This window comes from Nerophis lumbriciformis, linkage group LG02, assembly GCF_033978685.3.
Source record: "Nerophis lumbriciformis linkage group LG02, RoL_Nlum_v2.1, whole genome shotgun sequence".
NCBI lineage: Eukaryota > Metazoa > Chordata > Actinopteri > Syngnathiformes > Syngnathidae > Nerophis > Nerophis lumbriciformis.
Genome location: NC_084549.2, coordinates 53,274,176 through 53,293,260, shown reverse-complemented (window position 1 = coordinate 53,293,260; position 19,085 = coordinate 53,274,176). Strand labels below are relative to the sequence as shown.

General features: G+C 42.1%; 1 protein-coding gene across 4 annotated transcripts in view; it reads left to right on the top strand.

The window, feature by feature from the left end:
• The window catches only part of ltbp1 (latent transforming growth factor beta binding protein 1), a 345,179-nt gene that overhangs the window by 248,018 nt on the left and 78,076 nt on the right, over positions 1-19,085 (top strand). For all 4 annotated transcript variants that reach the window (XM_061964602.2, XM_061964595.2, XM_061964590.2 and 1 more), the window contains one exon: positions 468-596. In XM_061964602.2, the coding sequence (XP_061820586.2) occupies positions 468-596 (129 nt within the window). The remainder of the gene's footprint in view (positions 1-467; positions 597-19,085) is intronic.

Here is a 19,085-nt window from a genome sequence, read left to right as displayed (position 1 = left end):
TGGCAAGTATGCCTACTGGACAAAGAGGAATTTTTTTTGCTTTCAGACTTTTATGCAGGAGACTTGGACATAAATGCACTATAAGCGTATGCTAGGGTTCACATCGCTTAAACACAAACTGTTTTTGTTAATAATTAGGTCTTAAGACATGCACCTGGGGATAGACTGATTGGCAACACTAAATTGGCCGTAGTGTCAATCTGAGTGTGAATGTTGTCTGTCTATCTGTGTTGGCCCTGTGATGAGGTGGCAACTTGTCCAGGGTGTACCCTGCCTTCCACTCGAGTGCAGCGACCCCGAGAGGGACAAGCGGTAGAAAATGGATGGATGGAAGTTAATAGTTATTATGAATGGAAACTGTCACTTAGGTTTTGATATATCGTCTTATTTAAAAGTTAATTTGTGGGTTACCTTTTCTCTAAATGAATCTGTGAAGTAAGATACGTTTATTTGCTTTGAATCCACAGATATCGATGAATGTGGACTCAATGAGACATTGTGTGGTCCTCACGGGTTCTGTGAGAACAGACTGGGTTCTTTTCGATGCCTCTGTGACCAGGGCTACCAGGAAACCCAAGATGACCAAGGCTGTATAGGTAAGTGTCTGATGTTAATATGTACAGTACAAGCCGGCGGTACTTGGATTTAATACTGCAGTTCTCCCAGGAGTCCTCACAATGGAGACACCTTTTTAGGTCATGCACAGAAACGTCTTCCAATGTTAGACACCATCAGATTTATTTGAATTTGCTTGACATTTTCCCATAGAAAATAATATAAATTGAATTCCGAGAAAATCATAAAACATTTAAAAACTGCTTAGATACTGATTTAAAACGCGTTCGTCATGACCATTGTTATGGTTGATTTATTTTAACATAGAAGGACAGAATGTAAAAACAATTGTAGACATAATAAAATACAAATAAAAGTGATAAACTAACTAGGGAAATAAGTAATTGATCCCAATAACAACCAGCTAGCATTGTGGCCCACACTGCATTTATGTGTCCATGAAACACAAATGAGTCCTGTCCCTATCAGAAAGTACTGCTAATCTCAACTCATTATTATTGATCTTCAGGAAGAAAAAACAGTGAAGGTTGTGAAAGGGCAACTGACAACAAGGAAAATACCACGTGAAAGCCTTGAAAAACAGCTGACAGGAGGAAATAGATCCCACTGGGCTGTTATGGGCTAGCTACCTGTTAGATGTTACCCGCGTTCCTTGATTAAACAGTCAGAGGCCAGGTTCCTTTGCAACAACATTTATTCAAACAGGTCACAAATGAAAATTACAGCATTGGTCTTATTCAGCAATCAGCTCGCTACAGTCGAGATGAACGAGCCCCATTCAAAAATGATTCACTCTTCTTATAGTCCATACGGCAGCAAGTCCATTGTGTCCTGAGGGACCATGCATGGCCAAACGAGTCTTTACGAAGGTGGATGCGAATCCAAGGAATAATAGTGGCTTTGGCCAACAAGACCATCACGAGGTGCCTTGTTAGAGCCATCGGAATTGTGTAACTGATTAAATCTATAAGATGTGTACTTATTATATTAATACATTTACGAGACACAACGAGTCAACTTTATTACAGTATTGGTAATAGCCATAACAGTTTGATGGTGTTTTCACAATAAGAAGACCTTGCTGGGTGTCAGGCTGACACATTGAGTGTGTGCTCAAGGCAAAGTAAAGGTTGAAAAGTGTCACGGTTGGTAAAACTGGTGGACCCAAATGCAGAAAGGACAAGCAGAATTAAAGTTCAAGGGTTATTATTAATTAAACCAGAGGGAAAGGAGGGAGCTCGTAGTCCTTGGCTTTACAGTCCAGGAGAGCACACTGAGGCTTGCAGGCTACACACACAGAGACAAACAGACACAGACAGAGACTGTGACAGAAAGTGAAGTTTGAGAGCATGGACCTTAGTGAACCTATGTAATGTGTATAACTAGTACAATATTCTAACACTACCCATAACAACAGACTCATCACCCTTTCAGGGTACAAGAGCCACTGAATCTGGCTACAAAAGGTTCAAGAAAAATAAATCACCTAGAGTCTGCGAGAGCAGGGGCGCAAGAAGAATCGTTGGCTGATCTCCCAGTAACGACCCTTGAAACGGAAACAACATAAAATAAAGGAAATAGCAATACTCTTGAGAAACCAGCGGCTGGACATGTTCTTTTAAATTTGTGTGTGTGGTTGGGCTCAAGTAACATCATCTCATGGTCTTAAAATACATCAAAGACAGAAGAACTGCCTAAAGACCTCCAACCCATGGCCCAGCAATGACCAGGTCCTGTCGAGAGGATGGTTTAATCAGTCGGATGAAACTCAGCGGCAGGATGAACTCCACAGTCTGCAGAGCCTCATTACCCTACGGGAGGAAGAAGAAGCTCCACGCGGAACCGCCAGTTTAAGACAACACTCAGTACACAGCAGAGTTGAGAACATGAAAGGACGTAAGCCGTTAGTGAAATGACCAAAAACAAACAGCAGAGAGTCGGAAACTATCAACATGGATTTAAGGCGTGTCCTAAGTCACACATCAAAGAATTGGCCGAAAAGAAGCCAGAGAAAATGGGTGACTTAGGCTGAATTCAATTTCTCCCTCCTCTGCCTCCCCTTTTCTACTTCACCGGCCCACTTGGCTCTATGCGATGGCAAAGTATTGCAAATACCAGAGGTGGGACCAAGTCATTGTTTTGCAAGTCACAAGTAAGTCTCAAGTCTTTGCCCTCAAGTCCGAGTCAAGTCCCGAGTCAAGACAGGCAAGCCCCGAGTCAAGTCCAAAGTCAAGACTGGAAAGTCTCAAGTCAAGTCCTAAGTCCTGCATTTTGAGTTTCGAGTCCTTTCAAGTCCTTTTAACCACAGACTAATATATTAACACAGATTGTGTATGCTTTTCAAACGCTGTATTTATTTATTAAAACAAGTGCATTTTAAATTGCAGGAAAGAAAATTGTGCTGACATTGCACTTTATAATAGCACTATTAACCAGTCATTTTAAACATTAACTCATTCCTTTACAGAACAAACACATTGAAAAATAAAGTGCAAATGTACTTATTTGTACAAAAGTGTTAACATTGAAAAAACATGACATATACGTGAACATAACAAAAAAGTTGTACTTTTTATATGTCAGGGCCCTATGCTGCATTGCATTTGCAAAAGACCAAATTAGCCAAGAGTTTGTGAGTCATTTGTGCACGATGGGGGCGTAGTATGATGCCACCATGGCTGAAAACTCGCTCCACTGGAGCACTGGAGGCAGGCACTGCCAAGACTCTCATGGCCACTCGGAACAGTGAAGGAAGAGTCTTCATGTTCAATGCCCAGAACAAAAGGGGGGAGAGAGTTGTTTTGGGTTGGTGCACTACTTGTAAGTGTATCTTGTGTTTTTTATGTTGATTTAATTAAAAAAAGAAAAGAAAAAAAAAATTATTTCTTGTGCGGCCCGATACCAATCGATCCACGGACCAGTACCGGGCCGCGGCCCGGTGGTTGGGGACCACTGAGGTAAACAACCAACAGTATGTCAGAAAGCTAGCTAAAACGGTACACATATTCATAATATAGTATACATTTTAACTGACCTTTATTTTACTATTTGTGTCTTTTTTTAGGTGGCTAAAATACGCGGTGCTGCTGACCGCCGTCTAACGTTACGTGTGATATATTGACTAACATAACCCTGCTTAAAAAAAAATCACTGAACAAAAAGTATGAATAAGGTAGTGAACTGCAACAGATTCCCGTGTTTGCAATAACGTTATAACGTTAGCAGTGAGTTTACAGCCTCACTGATTTAACTACACAGCAAATAAAAGTCACGTTACTTAGCCAATAAACGTTATCTTACATTCAAAACTTACCGTTCTTTGTGCAACTTCAAATGCCGGACGAAGTTGGAAGTTGTTGCCTCTCCATCAGTAATTTTCGAACCGCATGTGTTGCATACTGCAAACCGTTTTGTGTTGACCACCTCGTAATTTTTATACCCAAACAAAATTATTTTAGGTATCATTTTTTGTTCACTGGCGTGTGGTTTGGACATGTCTTCTTCGTTGGTTGTCCTGCAATTTGATTGGATGAATGCTGTGTGATGAAAACAAAGTAGATCTAATTTGATTGGCTGTTGTACTGAGACCACACCAGCTGACACACGCAACGCTGATAGACAAGTACACAATGAAAAATACGGAGCGCTCCCGAATAACTTTTTCATCTTTGGGTTTTGGAGCAAGTAGCAAGTCATGTCAAGTCATGTCAATTCAAAAGGCTCAAGTCCAAGTGAAGTCACAAGTCATTGATGTTAAAGTCTAAGTCGAGTTGCAAGTCTTTTTACATTTTGTCAAGTCGAGTCTAAAGTCATCAAATTCATGACTCGAGTCTGACTCGAGTCCAAGTCATGTGACTCGAGTCCACACCTCTGGCAAATACGCCCCTATACATGCGGACGTCGATCGAGTCTCCCTATGTCATCAACCCTCGCCGTTTGCCAGCAGTGACGTAAGGCAGATGCGACAAATGTCTGTTTGCTTTCAATATGCCGTCACATGCGATGTTCGGCTTTGCTTGTGCTCTTTTTAATTTCTTTTGCCTGTCTTTATTAAGAAAAAGATCATTTAGAAGACAACATTTTGGGGGAAATATGCAAGTGCTGGCGCAACAGCTTGCAGTATGTCAAATGTGTTTTATTGTGTATTTGTGTTGGAAGCCAATATTTACATGCAGTGGCAAGGGTTTGAAATCTGACTAAATGAGTCATTAATTATGCTTATTACTTACATTTGTAAGCTTCCCTGGGTTTTCTGGTCTGCCATCTTTCTCCTTGCCCTCGATAGTGTAGGGCGCTCACTTCGCTTTGAGGAAGGTACTTCACCCTTAACCCTTACCTGACGGATAATTCGAACACCATTTACGTGAACGTGCAAAACCAAAGAGGGAGGGCAAAAACAAGGATTGATTGATTGAGGGGGGAGGGGTATTCAAATTGGGCCTTAATCTACATCTATAGAAAGGACACGTTTGGAGTGAAGGAACAAGTCATAAAGAGAGATCTAAATCTAAATCTACCCCTAAATCCTGTCAGCTTCAAGAAATCCAACAAAAAAGGCGACAGTTAAGAAAGTTGTGGAAAAAGGCAACAGCTGTAGAAATGGAAAGCATTGATCTCCTCCAGGACAACGTAACGCAAAAGTTGTCAAAGCTCCACTGAACAGAAAGCCTAAGTATGTGTCGAAAAAAGAAAGGAAAAAAAAGAGCCAACTTTTACAAACATTTTTTCTGTGAAAGGTATATTCGCAAGGAAAAAGAGCGGATCTCTAAAAACATCAAAATACCAGGTTGAAAAACATATTAGAACCTATACTGACCAACAGAGAGATGATCTTATTCTTGTCCCCATTGACATACCTATTACATCAGTTTGGTATTAGCCCTCCTAAACTGAGTGAAGTAAAGCTGGTGGTGCAAACGGCAAGAATAGCATCTGCACCAGGCCCTAACGGCAATCCATATATAATATACAAAAACTGTCCAGATGTTCTAAAGACATTGTGTAAGAACATTACAATGGTGTGGGATGGAAAAAATACACTATATTGCCAAAAAAATTTGGCCACCCATCCAAATGATCAGAATCAGGTGTCCTAATCACTTGTCCCTGTTGTGGCCTCAAAGAACAATAAGAATCCAAATGCAGATCCGTAACAAATCTCTATTTAATAACAAAAAACACTGGAGAAAATAAATCAGTTGTAATGAAAGATCAGCTCCAGGAAAACCGGGTCAAAAGCCTGTCCTGCACCTGAGGAAATACAAAAAACAGGAATCACAAAAGGTTCAGGGCAAAGGTCAGAGTTGGTGAGCTCAGGGCTAGATTCTACCGCAGGCAACGGACGAACTGGCACCGGCTGAGTGGAGATCCATGGTTTAAGTCTGGTGGTTGATTAGCACAGGTGGGCTCGGATGACTGGCAGCACACCTGGAACTAATGACAGGGTAGGAGACTTACGAGTAGGAAATCAAGAGGGGAAAAAATGCAGGAGAACTGCCCTCATGACAGGCCCGGCCACAGGTGTATAAAATAAAGCACTTAGGCATGAAGACTGTTTCTACAAACATAACGCTTAGGAGCTCAGTGATTTTCAGGGTGGAACTGTCATAGGATGCCACCTGTGCAACAAATCCAGTCTTGAAATTTCCTCGCTCTTAAATATTCCAAAGTCAACTGTCGGCTTTATTATAAAAAAATGGAAGAGTTTGGGAACAACAGCAACTCAGCTACGAAGTGGTAGGCCACGTAAACTGACCGAGAGGGATCAGCGGATGCTGAAGCGCATAGTGCAAAGAGGTCGCCGACTTTCTGCACAGTCAGTTGCTACAGAGCTCCAAACTTCACGTGACCTTCCAATTAGCCCACGTACAGTACGCAGAGAGCTTCATGGAATGGGTTTCCATGGCCGAGCAGCTGCATCTAAGCCATACATCACCAAGTCCAACGCAAAGCGTTGAATGCAGTGGTGTAAAGCACGTCGCCACTGGACTCTAGAGCAGTGGAGACGCGTTGTCTGGACTGATGAATCACGCTTTTCCATCTGGCAATCTGATGGACAAGTCTGGGTTTGGAGGTTGCCAGGAGAACGCTACATTTCGGACTGCATTGTGCCGCGTGTGAAATTTGTTGGAGGAGGAATTACGTTGTGGGGTTGTTTTTCAGGAGTTGGGCTTGGCCCCTTAGTTCCAGTGAAAGGAACTTGGAATGCTCCAGGATACCAAGACATTTTGGACAATTTAATGCTCCCAACCTTGTGGGAACAGTTTGGAGCTAAAACCCGATAGAACACCTTTGGGATGAATTAGAACGGAGACTGAGAGTCAGGCCTTCTCAACCAACATCAGTGTGTGACCTCACCAATGCGCTTTTGGAAGAATGGTTGAAAATTCCTATAAACACACTCCGCAACCTTGTGGACAGCCTTCCCAGAAGAGTTGAAGCTGTAATAGCTGCAAAAGGTGAACCGACATCATATTGAACCCTATGGGTTAGGAATGGGATGGCACTTTAAGTTCATATGTGAGTCAAGGCAGGTGGCCAAAAACTTTTGGCAATATAATGTACTCCCAAAAGCCTGGCAAAGAGCCGAAGGAGTATTAATCCCAAAAGAAAATAACTTGACCACCATGAAATAGTTCCAAAGGCAAGATTTTTTCAGAATATCAGCACAACAGATGCGAAAATAGCTTAAACAATATTCTCTCATCGATAGATCAATCCAAAAGGCTGGAAGAGCAGGATTCTCTGAATGCCTCGAACACCTCAGGCATACATTGCATCTAATCCAGACTGCTAAAAAAAAAGGGAAAGATCTTCAAGTCTTGTTCCTTGATCCGGCCAAAGCCTATTAATCTGTCCCCCACTCACTACTGTGGACTGCCTTTGAGTTATTCTAAGTGCCCACAGCTATAAAAAAAATCAAATCAAATCAAATCAACTTTATTTATAAAGCACATTTAAAATTTACCACAGGGGTAGCCAAAGTGCTGTACAATGAACAGGTTAAAAGATAAAACGAGTACCGAGCAAACACAACACAACACAAACAGAACACGATAAAAAATAAATAATTAAAATAGAATTAATAAAAACATAAAAACATAAAAACATAAAAACAGGATCACAGCAGGTGTATTATGGGGCGCCATTGCAGGATGGATATCACTCAGTGTTAAAAGCCATGGAATAAAAGTATGTTTTTAAGAGAGATTTAAAAACAGGAAGAGAGGAGGCTTGTCTAACACTCAGGGGTAGGTCGTTCCAGAGCTTGGGAGCAGCAACGGCGAAAGCTCTGTCACCTCTAAGCTTCAGCCTTGTGTCAGGGACCGTCAACAGCAGCTGATCGGCTGATCTTAAGGATCGGGTGGGGCAGTAAGGCTGAAGGAGGTCGGAGAGATAGGTTGGCGCGAGGTTGTTTAGACATTTAAAAACAAATAAAAGGAGTTTAAAATTGATTCGGTAACGCACAGGGAGCCAGTGAAGGGACGCTAAAATAGGGGTGATGTGCGCACGTCTGCGGGTCTGTGTTAGCAGACGAGCAGCAGAGTTCTGCACGAGCTGCAGGCGGGCGAGGGAGGCCTGGCTAATGCCTACATACAGGGCATTACAGTAGTCAAGACGAGTCGAGATAAAGGCGTGGATTAATTTCTCAAGATCATGTCTTGATAGAAGCGGTTTCACTTTCGCTATTTGGCGTAATTGATAAAAGCTTTTTTGAACGACGCTGCTGATTTGTTTTTCGAATTTAAAATCTGAGTCAAACTTTACCCCCAGGTTTGTGACAGAGTCGCTGAGATACGGGGTCAGAGTGCCGAGGTCAACGTTGGGGGAGGGAGAGCGACTTGGACCGAACAACATAACTTCTGTTTTATCTTCATTTAGGCTCAGGAAGTTAGCTGAAAGCCAGACTTTGATGTCGTGCAGGCAGTCAATAAGACGTTGAACCGTGTTATTTTGTGCCAAGGGAAAATAAATCTGGCAATCATCGGCATAAAAATGAAATGCAATACTGTACTTCCTAAAAATAGAACCAAGGGGGAGAAGGTAAAGCGCAAATAAAATTGGGGCAAGGATTGAGCCCTGGGGGACCCCATGTGGTAAAGGAGCTGTGGACGACATAAAACTGTCTACTTTTACACAAAAACTCCTGTCGGTTAGGTACGACCGGAACCAGTTGAGGGCGGCGCCCTTAATGCCCACACAGTTCTCAAGACGAGTGATTAAGGTGGCGTGGTCGACGGTGTCGAACGCAGCAGACAGATCTAAAAGCACCAGGACAACATATTTACCAGAATCAGTGGACAGGAGGATATCGTTAAAAACTTTTAGAAGCGCTGACTCTGTGCTGTGGAGGGCTTTAAAACCGGACTGGAACAGCTCAGTGATACCATTATCCTCTAAGAAGGGCAACAACTGACTGTAGACAACCTTCTCTAATATTTTGGAAATGTATGGAAGATTAGAGATAGGTCTGAAGTTAGAGAGGAGAGAGGGGTCGAGGCTGGGTTTTTTAAGTAGAGGTCGTACCACTGCATGTTTAAACTCTACTGGAACTATTCCAGAAGAGAGGCTACTATTGATAATGTTAAGGACACTTGATCCAATAGTAGCAAGTACCTCCTTAAACAGGCGAGGTGGGAGGGCATCTGCAGGAGAACCAGAGGGCTTCATATGACTAACTGTGTCACTTAAAAAAGAAAAGGACACTGGCTCAAACTGATGGAAAACAGAAGAGAAATGCAGAGGAACAGAAGGGTCATATGAAGGCTGAGATAGACTGGCTCTAGTTGACACAATTTTGTCAGTGAAAAAATGGAGACAATTTTCACAGAATTCAAAAGAAGCATCAAAACCAGCAGATTTGGGAGCATCAATGACAGTGTTAATAGTTTTAAACAGAACTCTGGGGTTGTTACAGTTAGAAGATATAATCTGAGATAGATATATATTCATTTCTGCTTTTACAGTCATCTGAAAGGAAAACAGGCTTTCTTTAAAAATGGCAAAGGACACATGCAGCCTGTCTTTTTTCCATTTTCTCTCTGCTCTTCTACATACGCGCCTGGCAGCCCGAGTGACGTCATTCAACCAGGGCTGAGGCGTGGCTTTAGAGCGGCGGCATTTGAAAGGCGCGATCGTGTCCAGTGTTTGTAAACAAATAGAGTTGAACCCCGAAACCAACTCTTCAGTATTCAGACACACAGATGCTGCAGAATTATCATCACAAAGAGTCGAAAAAATAGAGGAGAACCGAGCAGGAGACGAAGAATTAAACATGCGAGAGCGTTGGGGCGGTGCGCACAATTTAACTGGACACTGCGTGGCAATATCAAACAGGATCGGCATGTGATCAGAGAACACAGCGTCGCAAATGTCCAAATTAAAAACACACAAACCATACGAGAGCACTAAATCGAGTGTATGCCCGCGTTCATGTGTAGAACCACACACAGACTGTACAAAGTTAAATGAGTCGATTATATTCAGGAAGCTCCTGGAAAGCGGCTCGTCTGGACAGCAGGTGTGAATATTAAAATCACCCACAGTAAGGACACGATCATATTTGGGCAGGATTTCAGCCAGAAATTCAGAAAAGTCAGTTATAAAGTCTTTGTGGTTCTTGGGTGGTCGATAGATGACGGCACACAGGACGACATCAGAAAGACCCAGTTCAAACATGCACAGTTCGAAGCTTGAAAAGGAGGATTGTAGGCGGATCTGACGGCATTTAAAGTCATTTTTAAAAACGACTGCTAATCCTCCTCCTTTTCGACCGGACGGCCGTGGGGAATTAAAGTAGGAACACTCCGGAGGCAGAAGTTCATTAAGAGGGGCGGACTCACCGGCTCTCAGCCATGTCTCCGTCACACAGAGGAAGTCCAGTCCGCGGGAAGTGAAGAAATCCTTCAGGATAAAAGTTTTGTTTGTCAAAGATCTTGCGTTCACAAGACCGAACCTGGCGGGGGCCAGCACGTCCAAGGCCGCAATTAATCCGGGTAGGGCCCGACACACAGCCCGCAGGTGGCGGTGATCCACCCCGCGCCTCCGGGGGCGGGGACAGCAGGAGCGACGACGGCAAGCTTCTTCCTCCAAACCAACGATAGGAACCAGCCAGGAGCCGATGGGATCGAGCGAGCGTGGGTGCAGGAGGAGACCGGATACCGCACCATTCCTCCTTCGGGGAGCCACGGGAAGCCGGGCCAGGAGTGCCCTAACTTTCACCAGCTGGCCGCCACGTTTACCGCGGCGCCGGAGACGCTTCCGCCGGGGGAGAGGAGCCAGGGGGCGGGAAAGGAAGGCAGGAATCCGGCCAGGTGAAAAAGCTGACTGGGACGTCAAAAAACCAACGTCGAAGTTGATCATATCAGTGGGAGAGGGGCAAAGATCCAACAGTGTTTGGCGGTCATACACAAGCAGTGAGCTGACAGAGACGAAAATAGACGCAAAAAACACAAAAACGAACAGAGCTGACAGCGAGAGACGGCAGGCCAAAGCACATACTGGCGCCATCTTGCATCGGGGCGTGGTCCGATGCAAGATTTTTTCAGAATATCAGCACAACAGATGCGAAAATAGCTTAAACAATATTCTCTCATCGATAGATCAATCCAAAAGGCTGGAAGAGCAGGATTCTCTGAATGCCTCGAACACCTCAGGCATACATTGCATCTAATCCAGACTGCTAAAAAAAAGGGAAAGATCTTCAAGTCTTGTTCCTTGATCCGGCCAAAGCCTATTAATCTGTCCCCCACTCACTACTGTGGACTGCCTTTGAGTTATTCTAAGTGCCCACAGCCATACAAAAAATGGTTAAAAACTACTTCCAGGATCTGCAGTTTTGCCTCACTACATTGTGTTTTACCACAAAGTGCACAAAATGGGTGGTTGGGGTAACATGACTGCACAGTGGTGGAAAACTACTACCAATACGAGCGTATATGGATGACTGAACAACACGGACAGCAATCCCCTGTATCAAGGGACTTATAGACAAACTTCATCAAAACGTTACATGGGCATGGATGAAGTTAAAGCCCAGCAAGTGCAGAAGCATCTCTATCATGAAGGGTTAAGTCACAAACCAAAGGTTTTATATTGGTGAAACACCTCTACCAACAGTTGCAGAAATGCCAGTAAAGAGCTTGGGCTGATGGTATTAAATAAAGCTCAAAGACACAGGGCAGTTTAAACAACTAAAACGAATACCATCACCTACATTCCATGATGCCTGAACTCCATTGGATTGTATGAGAGTGGTAAACTGGAATTACCAATGTCAGGTCTTGCGGAAGAATTCAATTGCGCCAATACAAGGCTAATCATGACCTTTTCGGAATCAGAAGACCCAGTCATTTGAACAGCCATCCCCCCACTGACGACAGCAATGAGGTGGACTCCATCTAATGCTGTTCAAAGGGCAAAGCCTGCTATTAATTTCAGAGTTGATCAAGTCAAGAGCGGGTCTTGGGGTTATCCCTAAAGCTTTTATGTGGCACAAAGCAACAACAGTGCAAAAAAGACGACTTGTGGTACACAAAATTAGGAGGAGGCGGACTGACATGACAAGGCCGTTTAAATGGCTGGGCACAGGTGATTGACTGACTGGAAAAGTCTGGAGAAGAAAAAGCTCAACTGGTGTGACATCTGGCAGATGGACAGAGCAAGGCTGAGTTTTATCATCAGAGCCATGTATGACCTGCTACTTTCCCCCAAAAATCTGAAGCTTTGGAACAGAGAAGACCCTGCTTGTTCAATGTGTCATGCACCAGCAACCCTTAAGCATATTTTGTCAGGGTGCATAAACATATTTAAGTACTCAGAGAGTTGGCATCAACACTGAAACAGAGGCGAACCGCCACAAATAACCTCCCAAAAGGTCAATTTCCTTCGTTTTGTACCTGCATGCCAACATCAAGAACACCAAAAGGATGCAAACATTCTACAGTCTGCCTAATATTGGAAATTGGAAATGGATCTTGACAGCTTGTGTTTCCTCCAGAAATAGTGGCAACAACACTCCGGCCAGACATGTTCTTGTGGTCTCCAACAACAAAGCTGGTTTCCATCGTGGAGCTGACAGTGCCATTGGAAGATGGAGTTGAAGAGGCTTATAAGAGAAGGAAAACAAAATATTCTGACCTGTCTGCTGATACATCCCAGAATGGCTAGAAAGACCACCATCTTCTCAGTAGAAGTAGGATGTAGGGGATTTGTGGTAGCATCGACCATCAGTCTGTTGAGGAAAGTGAGAGGCCGCTCCCTCCAACAGGATTGGTGTTGTGTTTTAATCTATCAGAAGATGAAATAAATAACAAAATGAAAATATAGGATGTTATCAATGCGATTTCAGTTCAGTTTATTTCAATTCAGTTTATTTATTTATATAGCACATTTAAAAACAACCCCAGTTGGCCAAAGTGCTGTACAGATATAAGAAAAGGGGCACATAGTGTAACATTTACATAGTAACACGGAAGGATGAATGAAATACAGTAGTAAAATATACCTTCAAAGAAGTGCAGAATATATCACCTAAAATACTAAAATGGAAAAAATAAATAAAAACAGTAAAACAAGAAATAAAACAACCAAGAAATTAAAACAACCAAGATATCCGATCTAACTGGATTTGAATGCCAGGGAGTAAAAATATGTTTTTAGCCTAGATTTAAATTGGCTCAGAGACTAGGAGGACCTAATAGATAATGTAAGATTGTTCCATAGTCTAGGCCCTGCCACTGAAAATGCTCTATCTCCTCTCGTTTTTAGCCTTGTTTTTGGGACAATGAGGAGGAACTGGTCTGAAGACCTCAGAGTCCTGCTGTGACAATAAGATAGGGCGGGGCTTCTTGGTGTAGGCATTTAAAAACAATAAGTAACATTTTAAATTGAACTCTAAAAGTAACTGGGAGCCAATGAAGGGAAGCTAGTACAGGGTTAATGGGCTCACGTCATTTGGTTTTAGTTCAAAGACGAGCAGGATAGTTCTACAAGCGCTGCAGCCGCTGGAAAAAGCCCTGATCCAGGCCTACGTACAAAGAATGACAAATTTTCAGACAGTAGCAGGCTGACCGACCAATAGAGAAGCTTATTCAGACATAGTTTGTGCAGCAACGTGAGTACATATGTACAATACGAAATGTACAAATGATCAAACGCATTTATTCGGGTAGGAATGTCTCATGTTACACCCACAACATTTTTTGACAGTCTAAGCATGATCGTAATAATTCACATTTTGTATCATTGACGTAGCTTATAACACGGAAGTGTTGTCGCTGTCTCTACAAGGAACAGAGCTCGCCCCCATGCGCGCTCCCGGTGATACAGATACAGAATATTCCAGGGATACAAAATCTTGCACAACACCTGACGGCACTTCTGCAAATCAGTAGCTTTGTCGACCTTATATTGACTCAGCAGCACCACCTGTCGTTGTAGAGTGCGACTTACGGATGCTGCCGGTGAGAAACAAAGAATCGTGCGTATGGAACAAAAAGTGGAAAAACAGTGCCAAAAGTATTAACTTGAACAAAATAGATTTTTTTACTTGCAAATTGTTTTTAATTTGAAAAAAAAAAAAATTCTACTTGCAAATTGTTTTAAAGTTGAAGAAAAAAAAATTCTACTTGCAAATTGTTTTTAACTTGTTTGTCTACTTGCAAATAGTTGGGCGAGAGTACTCACGCATGGAAAAAAGTGCCAAAAGTTGTAATTTGAAGAAAATATGTTTTTCTCTTGCAAATTGTTTTTTACTTGAAACAATTTATTTTTCTTCTACAAAATTGTTTTTAACTTGAAGAATTTTTTTTTTCTTCATGCGAATCCTTTTGTGTGTTTGTGAAACATGTTTGTGTGTTTATGAAACATGCTTGTGTGTGTGGAACATTTGTGTGAGTTTGTGGAGTTTTGGCAGTAATTTCACTCTGTAAGCAATATCTCTCAATGTGTTTGTCTGTTCATCTGCTAGCAGCTTGAATTATTTCCCCAGCTGGGAACTCATTCCTTTGGCTTTTGCCTTCCTTTCAAACAAACAGAACGTACTGATGATTTATTTATTTTCCCTCCGAGCTTGTATGTGGTAACTATATTTTTTTAATTGTCACTTTGATGGCAACAAATATTGAAACTTACCGGTAGGGTAGAGTCTGAGGCTGCTTCTACACTAAGAGGTATATCCCACCTAACCTTATCCCTGTCCACACACACACAATGCCATCATTTAAGACCCCCTCCCTCTTCAATAACCACAGCAATAAATCTAGGGATCTAGATATCTGGTCAGGACACTCCTCACTATTTTACCTTCACCTTCATTGTCCACTGTTGCAATCCTGCCTGTGCTTGTAGGCTGAAATTGGTGGTCGTACTTGACGGCCACAACCACTTCATGGCTCCACAATAGTTATGGAGTACAAAACTAGACGTTGAGTAATCGCTCGACATACATCGCGGACAATAACTGATAGTCTTTGCCAGTCCAAATGCATTTGCTGTTTTCTGTAGTCTTCCCTCGTCTACGTGAGCCCGCATTCTCGTTGTCTCCCCTTCGACAAATGGACAAAGTTTTTTGCTAAGTAGAATCACAGCTGACCTGGACATTCGAAAGTTCTCTTGCCGTTCCTCTGGCACAACACACTGGTTGACAAACATATCCCACCAGGCTGCCGTTCCTCCAGGCCTTATACAAAACCGTCGCTCAACATTGCTATGTTGAACGACGGTTGAGATATGTTGTATCCGAAATAGCTGCAATCGCGCTGTAGAAGTCGCTTCCTAGCGGTCCCACTGACAGACACTTCACAGGAGCCAAGCGTGCCGTTTTTAACAAAGCTTTAATGCACATAGGTTTTTATCAAAGTCTTTCATCCGCAGAACGTGACCTTTCAGTCACGTCCGTATCCTCTCTCCCCTCCCCATGATTAGATTACCACGTTCCACCTGTGAAATCTAATCACCTGCCAGCTGTGTCTCGCCGTCAGCACTGCCACGCCCCCGTCTGATGGACAGAGGCGGTGACCTTTGCTCCTGCAGGCAGCGCTGGCAACATCTCCCTCCACACGCGCGTTTCCTTCTCTTAAGGTATTCATGCGTGATTTCCACTAGCGCCTGTACTTGTAGAAGGAGGAGAAACACAGGCATGTCTGATGACTCGCCTCCATCTTTCCAGTGGTTACCTCCGAGTTGTTATGACAAAACCGGTTGTTACGAAGCTGGCTGTGGTGCATTCTTTCTGACGTCACTTCATGTGTGGGGTGCGGTCTTTCTGGCGTCACTTCCTCTCTGAAATCAGTTTGTAAACGATCGATGAGTCCACACAAAGCTAAGAACCTGAGATTCAAAAAATACATAGCGCACTTAGTGTGGCTGAAACGGGGCTTAGGCTAAATAATTATTTGTTTAGGAGTTTCCGGCTTAATGTAGAAAGGGCTTGAATAAGGGATGTCCCCATAACACTTAATCACTTCTGATACAATAGCGATATTGGAGCCTTAAGTGTTAGCCAATAGGTTGTATTCAGTCAGGTGACTTTTGAACGGGCCACCAAACCAACATGGCTACTGTGCAGCAAACAGAGTGCGACCTGTCTGGGATCTTAACCCAAAAAGCAAACTATACAATAGAATATATCCTTATACGTTATCAAAATAAGATTTGTCAAGTGATCGCACAAATTATCCGTCGGTCACGTTGCCAGACATGTCGAACTGTCTGGTGCTCCAGACGTCATTCTACACGACAAAACAAATGAAAACTTGGAGGTCTACAACTTCTTTGTGTGTGGCCTGGTCAAAGAAATTGGTATCAAGCGATGCATATATCATGCATCGTTTTTGCCCGGTTGCATTTCATGATTTAACTTCGCATCTACAGTCATTGTTGTTGCTTTGTTGTTGTTGTTGCAAGCGTCGTTTACGAGTACGAGTGTTTTTGCCCATCTTTATCAAAATATAACTATAGATGTCAACATTGTGTATGATTGCTGCCTTTGGTAAAAGCTTAACTCTTTTAGGTTTTGATCACATTTGCTTTCTTCTATTTTAACTCGCCAAGTTAAGTTAAAGTACCAATGATTGTCACACACACTAGGTGTGGCAAAATTATTCTCTGCATTTGACCCATCACCCTTGATCACCCCCTGGGAGGTGAGGAGAGCAGTGAGCAGCAGCGGTGGCCGCGCCCGGGAATAATTTTTGGTGATTCAACCCCCAATTCCAACCCTTGATGCTGAGTGCCAAGCAGGGAGGTAATGGGTCCCATTTTTATAGTCTTTGGTGCTTTATGAAACACTTGTAGCAAAAACGTGTTTTAAGAAATACAAATAATATCAAGATAATACGTAAATGGGAAACACTAAACATTAAAAGTATATCAAACAAACCTTTAACGAAGTGATCACTGCAAACTTGTGCGTTCTTTGACTCTGCCTCCTTTTCTCATTTTCTTTCGTGACATGTTTTCACCCTTCTTGATTGCCTCCCGAGGAACTCTGAAGAAACTTTTATCATTTAACCCTTGTGTAATGTTCATATTGTTGTTACTCAGCCAGCGTTTGTGGGTCTGATGGACCCGTTGCATTTTGTGGCTTTTCATGCCTCACAATCAAACACCTTTATGTTAAAATACTGAGCAGATGTTTACCTTATCCCAATAAACATCTGTAAATGGAAAATAACTTTATAGTATAATCACTGGATACATTTAACAATTTAATTAATTTTTTTTCTTTTTACATTTTTTTTCTTTCCATGATGGCAGGTGCGCCTCACCTGCCTCTAGTGACCGCACGTCACTGATATATATATATATATATATTTATATGAATATATATATATATATATATATATATATATATATATATATATATATATATATATATATGAATTAAAACCGAAAACGATTACTATTACGCATTGCATTTATGGTAATGAATGTGTACTTACTCACTAAAATCAAGGCATTGCTATTACACAAATTAATATTCATCCATCAAAAAATAAAACAAACATAACATTATAATAATGTGTTTTTACTGCTTGTATTACAGCAATGTAGAATAAAAATAAAAATGTACAGACCAAACAATAAACGCCGTCACAGAGTCGACAAGCTACTTTTCTTTTCTGTGGGGTGTTGTTCACATAATCAAAATGGTGATCTGAATGTTTGGATCAGGGTTGTCCCGATACCAATATATGTATATGTATATGTACATGTATATGTATATGTATATGTATATGTATATGTATTTCAATATGTTCTGATACTTTTAAAAATAAAGAGGACCACAAAAATGTATTTTTTTGCTTAGTTTTAATAATTATTACAATACATTTAACTTATTGTTCTTATTGCACTCAAATAACTATTTTAGAGTATTAAAACAAAAAGTAAAAGGCATTAAACACATTGGGCTTTGCACATTGGGATTTACACTCAAAGAACAGTTTACATGTTTTTATATTACATATAGCCTGCCATACTAGGATTAGGTTAGAATAGAATAGAAAGCTTTATTGACATTTTATGAAATGCTTCATGATTATTGTTGCCACTCTTGATCCGTGCTTTATGACAAATAAAATCATTAGTAAATACTAACATCAATACTGCAGCTAAAAGTACACCAATAGTACATGTAGCAAGTAAAACACACATTGTGAAAGATAAAACACAAATTGTAGTAATTTGTTATAAAATTCACTCATTTTACTTGAATTAGTTTGCGCTACGGCAGCACGGGGAAAGAGGGGTTAGTGCGTCTGCCTTACAATACGAAGGTCCTGGGTTCGATCCTGCACTCAGGATCTTTCTGTGTGGAGTTGGCACGTTCTCCCCGTGACTGTGTGGGTTCCCTCCGGGTACTCCGGCTTCCTCCCACCTCCAAAGACATGTACCTGGAGATAGGTTGATTGGCAACACTAAATTGGCCCTAGTGTGTGAATGTGAGTGAGAATGTTGTCTGTCTATCTGTGTTGGCCCTGCGATGAGGTGGCGACTTGTCCAGGGTGTACCCCGCCTTCCACTCGAATGCAGCTGAGATAGGCTCCAGCACCCCCCGCAACCCCGAAAGGGACAAGCGGTAGAAAATGGATGGATGGATAGTTTGCGCTACATGTGCAGTTTGGACTCCGCAAATATTTGGCATCAAGCCACACAGCTGTGTGCACGTCTACGTATCTGTATGTGCACAGCAGTAGAGCTAGTTAACTACATTATCTTTAAACTTAATGTGCAGGTCTGGATTGTTGTTATTTAAATGTTTACCTAAGTTTGAAGCGCATGTGGTATTGCCGAGGCATGTTTTAAAGCACTGCTTGCAACGTGGCGCTTCCGTGTTAAAAGCGTCATCTTGATCGATAGTTTTGAAGCCCAAAAACCTCCTTATAGCGCTTCACGCACCCTCTTTATTAACCATGAGATTGCCTTTATTTGTTAGTATTCTTCTCCTCACTGTTTCTGCTTGTGCGCTCTATGAGTGTGTGCACGCTGACACACTCAACATGGTC